The sequence below is a fragment of the Branchiostoma floridae genome, chromosome 3, assembly GCF_000003815.2.
Source record: "Branchiostoma floridae strain S238N-H82 chromosome 3, Bfl_VNyyK, whole genome shotgun sequence".
NCBI classification, from domain to species: domain Eukaryota; kingdom Metazoa; phylum Chordata; class Leptocardii; order Amphioxiformes; family Branchiostomatidae; genus Branchiostoma; species Branchiostoma floridae.
This window is the reverse complement of record NC_049981.1, coordinates 33,367,014-33,373,469: the sequence shown is the minus strand read 5'-3', so window position 1 is coordinate 33,373,469 and position 6,456 is coordinate 33,367,014. Positions and strand designations below refer to the sequence as shown.

The 6,456-nt window shown below is 44.3% G+C and overlaps 1 protein-coding gene across 1 annotated transcript in view; it reads right to left on the bottom strand.

Moving 5' to 3' along the window:
- Positions 1-6,456, bottom strand: part of LOC118411387 (protein transport protein Sec24C-like) — a gene marked incomplete in the record, with an annotated part of 44,074 nt that overhangs the window by 10,162 nt on the left and 27,456 nt on the right. The window contains 8 exon segments of the mRNA XM_035813648.1: positions 247-363; positions 729-822; positions 1,267-1,379; positions 1,533-1,611; positions 1,995-2,119; positions 2,765-2,827; positions 4,965-5,080; positions 6,115-6,253. Coding sequence (XP_035669541.1) covers positions 247-363; positions 729-822; positions 1,267-1,379; positions 1,533-1,611; positions 1,995-2,119; positions 2,765-2,827; positions 4,965-5,080; positions 6,115-6,253 — 846 coding nt within the window.

The following is a 6,456-nucleotide window of genomic DNA, read 5'->3' as shown; positions in this document are numbered from 1 at the left end:
AGCCTAAACGCTCTCTTATTTTTGTCGACCAACAAGCAAATTTCCATCCCAGGACGGAGGGACGTGTGCAGGAGACAGTCCTGGTTTACTCCAGGATCAGCTGACAGTCCGGCCCTCCTAATCTGTGTGACACAAACTCTGCTGCCTCCGGCTGTAACTGCGGAGGGGCCTGTTACAAATTCTAGAAGGTCGGCAGATGTTGGGCCAGCTGCTATTAGAGATTAAATTAGGCTACAGCCCTCTCACCTTCTCCTTGTCTGTCCCCAGCAGTTTCCTGTCGTCCCGGTTCTTCAGTTTCCCAGGAGCCTCTGCCAGCGGCAGCGACGTCTGGAACACAAACAGCTTCCCCGCACAGTCCGCAGCCTGGGGAACAAACAAACAAACAAGTCAACAACAAATAAACTGCTTCCCCGCACAGTCTGCAGCCTGGGGACCAAACAAACAAGTCAACAACAACAAACTGCTTCTATTGTCTAATAGTATAGATCTACTGAAAATACTACCTTTGTTTCAAAACAACAGAAAATTACCCTACACTGGTTGAAACAAACCCAAATCATAGTGTAGTTGATACAAATCACAGCGAGAACCCCAGAGGACTGAAAACACTTAAAACAGCAGTGACAATGGTAAGAGAACATAGAACTAAGCGGCTAGTGTCAATGGTGAGAGAACGGAGAACTAAGCAGCTAGTCTCAGAACGGAGAACTAAGCGGCTAGTTTCGTACCTTGAGCGCCTCGAGCCCCGCCTGCACCACCGGTCCCAGGCAGATCTCCGTCTCCCTCGTGTCCGAGAACATCTGCGGAATCTGTTCCAACAAACTGGGGAGAAAACACACCCTCATCAGTATTCACTTTCATCATTCAGCTTTCTCCAAACACACTAAGGAGAAAACACAACCTCATCAGTATTCACTTTCATCATTCAGCTTTCCCTTAGCACACTAAGGAGAAAACATATGTCCATCCCTAACATAACCAACCCCAAGCTCTACCCAAGAGTTATTCTGTGAGGATTGATCTATCCTTGATTTAGGAGCACATGTACCCTCAAATCTCTAGGAAACATCCTCTTACTTACATTAAGGAGAAAACACAAGTACATCATGCACCACCCACTCTCTCCACCACAGTCAAGCTTCATTTCTCCTTACCTATTAATCGCTGCCTAGAAAATGCCACTCACTTCCAACATTAAGGAGAAAACACATGTAGATCATGTACTTTCAACCCTGTCCACTATAGACAGGTTGGAATTCTCCTTACCTATCTATGACTGCCCTTGCCTCCTGTACCGTGACCAGGAATCCGTCCAACAGCGGCAGGAAAACGTCGGCGACATCGGAAACTACCAACATCTGGGGCTGCGCCAGGGTGCCCTGGGAAGGAGAGCACAACGGAAATTGACACTCATTCATTTATCTTAAAAGAAGATGACACTCATGACTTGTTATTCACACAAAATTAAAGGTGGAAATGAGTCGAGGTCTCCCTATCCTGTCACATCTTTAGTGTAAGGGGCTATGACTGACCTTGACATTGTAGAAGTGCAGCACTTTGTTGAAGGTCACAAAACCCACTCTGATGGAAGATTCCTCCTGACCAGCTTCCCTGAGAGGGGAGATAAAAACATTTCTTTACAATTACATTTCTAGCAAAACTTCAGCAAAGGCACAAGATGAAAACAGAGGGCTGGGACAAAAACTTGAACCTGCCTCAATCCCTGAAATTCTGCATACCAACTTCAGTTTCTTTTCAATAAAATAACACCCCTATACCCCAGTGGCATCATCCAGAGCTACAGAATACAGGGCTAGTCTCTGGACTGTACCACTTGACTCCAGTCGGAATATTTTCAAGCCAGGCACCTTGCAGGTACTTTTCATACTTCAATTCCTTTTGATTAAGACATCCCTGAAAAACAGTGGCATCACCCAGAACCACAGGACACAGCTTGAGTGTCTGGACTGTACCACTTCTCTGCGGGTACATACCTCGGTAAGGTGTCGAGCAGCCCCTTCAGGTGTTTGGCGAGTAGCGGCAACATCCCGTTCTTCACGCTGTTGTACGACGCTTCGATCATGAAGATAAACGCAGGCGGGCTCGGGGGCTGGTTATTCTGGGAAAGTGAAAAAACACAAAATTAACCAAGAAGGCATTGACATCAGAAAGCCATGTTAAGGATATGTTAATGTCTGCATGCAAATGTAACTGTGTAAGTGTAAGGAGTGTTTCTGCCTGCATCATGCTTGGGTTTGGGCATCATTTAATGCCTAGTCGCTGCTGTAAATGGGAAAATGTAAGATTTTAGATCTAATCTAGCTAGAAAATGATAAAAATGAACATAATGGTACCCCAATTTTGAACGAACAATGAATGCAACAATTTGCGTATATTGTAACAGTCACAGCCAAGATTTCTGATCACAAATCAAAAGAAATTTGCAACGAAACACACATCATGAATATTCCTCCATTTTGAGAGTCGTAAAAGAGGAAACATCATCTTCTCTTGGGATGGGATTTTCATTTCCAATATCAAGAAGTCTTGAACCAATTTCTTAATCTTACTGTAAGAAATTAAAAGCTTTGTATATTATAAATTTATTGTCCCCAGTTGAAAGGTCTTCTACAGAGCTAGTTATGCAGTTTATGATGGAAATGCTATATGTTCGTTAGTGCAAGGCGCAGACATGGCTTGGTTATAGACTCGTGTTATGTTAACGTTGCAAGCGGAAAGTTTGCGACCAGGATCGAGTCCTTACGACGTCACTCTCTGCAGCGCCCTCTGCTGCCTGAGGTGCGGACTGCGCAGGCACGGCCCGCTGCTACAGAAATAAAACCAGCATTCAAACAAAATCAGAAAAAAAGAAACGAAAAACGAAATCCCTGTCGCTCTCTTAACATCATGCAATGGCTCAATAAAAAATATGTTTCACTGCAACAAACAAAATTTCATCAAACAAAGAAAAGAAAAAAATAAATCCTTGGCTCTCATCACTGTAACATGGACCAATGCAAAATCATTTGGCCTGTCACAGCACAAAAAAGTCTGCAATCAAACAAACAAAAAAGAAATTTTCCGCACAAATGTCCTAATGAAACAAGCACTCTTTGGTGAATTAAACATTTTACTGCAAATGCTAAAACAAAACAAAAATCCCCCACAAAAATACTAAGTCTTTGAGTTTGAAGCACTACTCACATGCCTTGGTTCCATGAAACAAATGAATTCAAGACCATAACAGTCCAAAAGGTATTGTGTCTGTATTAGTACATGCCACCCAGTTAGATAATCCACACCACCTTACACCCAGAACTTGCTTAAAGTCAACGCTGTGCAATTCAAAGTGCTGCTATGGGAGAACTCTAGCATCTCATAACGCACTAAGACCCTGTTCACATGAGAAAATTGCAAGTGAGTTAAAAAAGGAATCCGATTGAAATTTTCTATCGGATTAAAAAAAATGTGTTCACATGACTTTTATACAATCGGATTAAACTCAAACTTGAGACCGCGACCATACAATCGGATTAAACTCTTCACCGCTGCATGCGTCGTGTTTCCAACGACCACCGCGGGCACGCGTAGTTTTTCCAAAATGTTGTCAGACTACCTCATAATGTTGAAGGATGTAGCGACGTCGATATTGATTATAATTGTTGAGAAATCGGCCGGCTTTGGTCAGATTTTGACGCCGATGGTCCGCAACACACACCAGTGACGAAAGTGGCGGCTTCTAGGTCATACGGGGTCATTGGGATAGTCTATTAAACTGGAGGAGGAAATGTTACACGCGGTGTAATTATACTCTACATTTAACTATATAAAATGTATCTGTTGCAGAAGTTGCCAGAATAGGAGAAACTGCTACCAAAACATTTGACTTCATCACGTATTTATCTGAAATAAAAGTCTGTGTTTCGTTTTAAAAAACTGCTCGCCCATGCTTACATGCAGTGAAGTGACCCAAGCTCGTAAATTCTGTTTAGACACGCTTCCGACTGTTTTTCTCGTAGAATATTTGCCTTTTTCGTGGTGTTGGGACATTGACTCCAACAACAGAAGAGAAACGAAACCACACATGCTATTTTCATGGGCAATATTGCCAAAATGAAGCAGTCGGTCTTCTGCCGCACTGCCGATTTTCGGAAAGAACCGGTGCACATGTTCCGGCGAATCTTGCGGCGTCCGGTTGTTAACCATAGCGGTAAGATGATTTTTGCAAGCAAATTTGCCCATAAACTTCTTTTCTAATCCGTGTATCATACTTTTTTGCCATGTTGTTGGTATGGTTGTATGTCTAATGTCCACTGTACCCGTATGTATGACGTCAAAACCATGAAACAAGCCCGAATCCAATCCAATTGTGTTCACATGGGCGATTGTGGTCAATCGGATTGCGCGGCAATCGGATTGCGCGCGCTGAATCCACCTCGCGAGGTGGATTGTAATCCAATCCAATCCAAAATGGGCAATCCAATCGGATTAGTTCTGTTCACATGGCTTTGGATTGGTCATTTTAATCGGATTCCTCGTTTAACTCACTTGCTTTTTTCCCATGTGAACGGGGTCTAAAAGTAAGAGGATGAAATTATTCACCAACTGCAGAATCACAGCTGGTGAGTCCATCTGTGTTGGTAGAAATCGTTCGGAAGCAAAGTTGAACTGTCATTTCCTGCTCATTAAAAATTGGACTTCACAGAGACGGGGGGCGCCATAGACTTTCTGCAACTTATGATCCACTGCTCATCGAGTCACATGTGCTATCTGCGTAACATGATGTCACTGAAGCAGTGGACTTTTGCTCATTCGTTGGCAATGACGGCGTTTGGACAGTCAAAAATTTGGTCCAATGTTTGTGCTGGGCACTACAATTCAACTTTGCAGGACTCTGGTATATCTAGACTCTGAGATCAGCTCCACCCATGGGGAGTTGCCAAAAACGTGGCTAATGTACTTACTTTGCAGTAATCTAGCGTGGCGACGAACTCGTACGACCCACAGGCGAGCTCCGGCCTCTGGTACACGTCTATCCTCCGCCCCGTGTGGTCCAGGTGGGCGAAATACGTGTCGGGCACTGGGAGAGACAAGAGGGGGTTATTGGGAGGGAACAACTACTGATTTAGCCTGGAATCCAACCGTATTGTGCTTTGGTCGCTCCCCTGAGGTACGCTTCCTGCCAATACGACTGGCCTTCGTTAGGATTCGTACGAGCGGCATTTGAATATTCGCAGAGTTTATCTGCGAGATTTCTGATTGGCTGTTAGCACCACCAAGGTGGAAATCGAACACAAACAATCATGTTTACAGTTTGTAATCGAACGGAACACTACTTCTATCTTTCGACTCATTAGTGACGTAAGGGCCGATTGTTCCAATCCTAACGAAGGCCAGACGTGTTGGCAGGAAGCAGAGCGACCAGAGCACAACACGGCTGGATTCCAGGCTACTACTGATTCACATGTATCTAAACATAGACTTGTACAAACATCCCTACAGTGGATGAAATATGTGTCAGGCACAGGGGGCTTGTGCATAGACAGGAGGGGGTTAGGTAGGACTTGTGATCGACTGCTGACTGACAGCGGACCAATGCTATGATGTATGGTAAGCTGTAGGAGGGAACAACTACCTACATACAGACCTACATTGGTTCACAGGTATCTGAACACTACAAACATCTCTGTTGTGACCATTCAGGTGAACTAAACATGTGTCGGGCACTAGGGGACAGACAGGAGGGAAGAATTTTGACTATCTATTTTTCCAAGTGTCACCAGGAGGTCCGATGTAAGATTTGATCTTATCACACTGGGAAGGCCCCTACTTTTTTCCGTAACTGTAGTGGGTTCTACGTGCTTGAGGTGTGGATCTCCTGAAACTCGGGCCCTCCACCCATCCAAGAGTACTTTCCCAAGGTCTTTCGTTGCAAGTCAACTTTGCCGCCAAAATTCATTACTCTTTCCAACAGTAAGATACTCACAGATGGTTACAATAGACAGGTGACTACTAATGCTATAGAGAGGATTCTTACTGTAAAAAAAAATATAGATAAAATTCTTACTGTGGAAAATCAAAAACTTTATGTGAAAAACTTGTCTGCGCACTCACCATCTGTGACACAGCTACAGAAACTGCACATGAACCTGCGACCGCCTTCCACAAACTGCATAAAGGGGCACATGTAGGCCTTACACCGGTTACACCTCACAGGGCCGGCCGCACCGTGGTCAACTACACAGAGCTGTGCCTGCAACAACAACAACAACAACAATAGTTAAACATTACAGCACTGGTTACACCTCACAGGGCCGGCCGCACCGTGGTCAACTATACAGAGCTGTGCCTGCAACAACAACAACAACAACAACAACAACAACAACAATGGTTACAACAACAACAACAACAATAACAACAACAACAGCCCGAGGTCACAGCGAGCAGGAATACCTA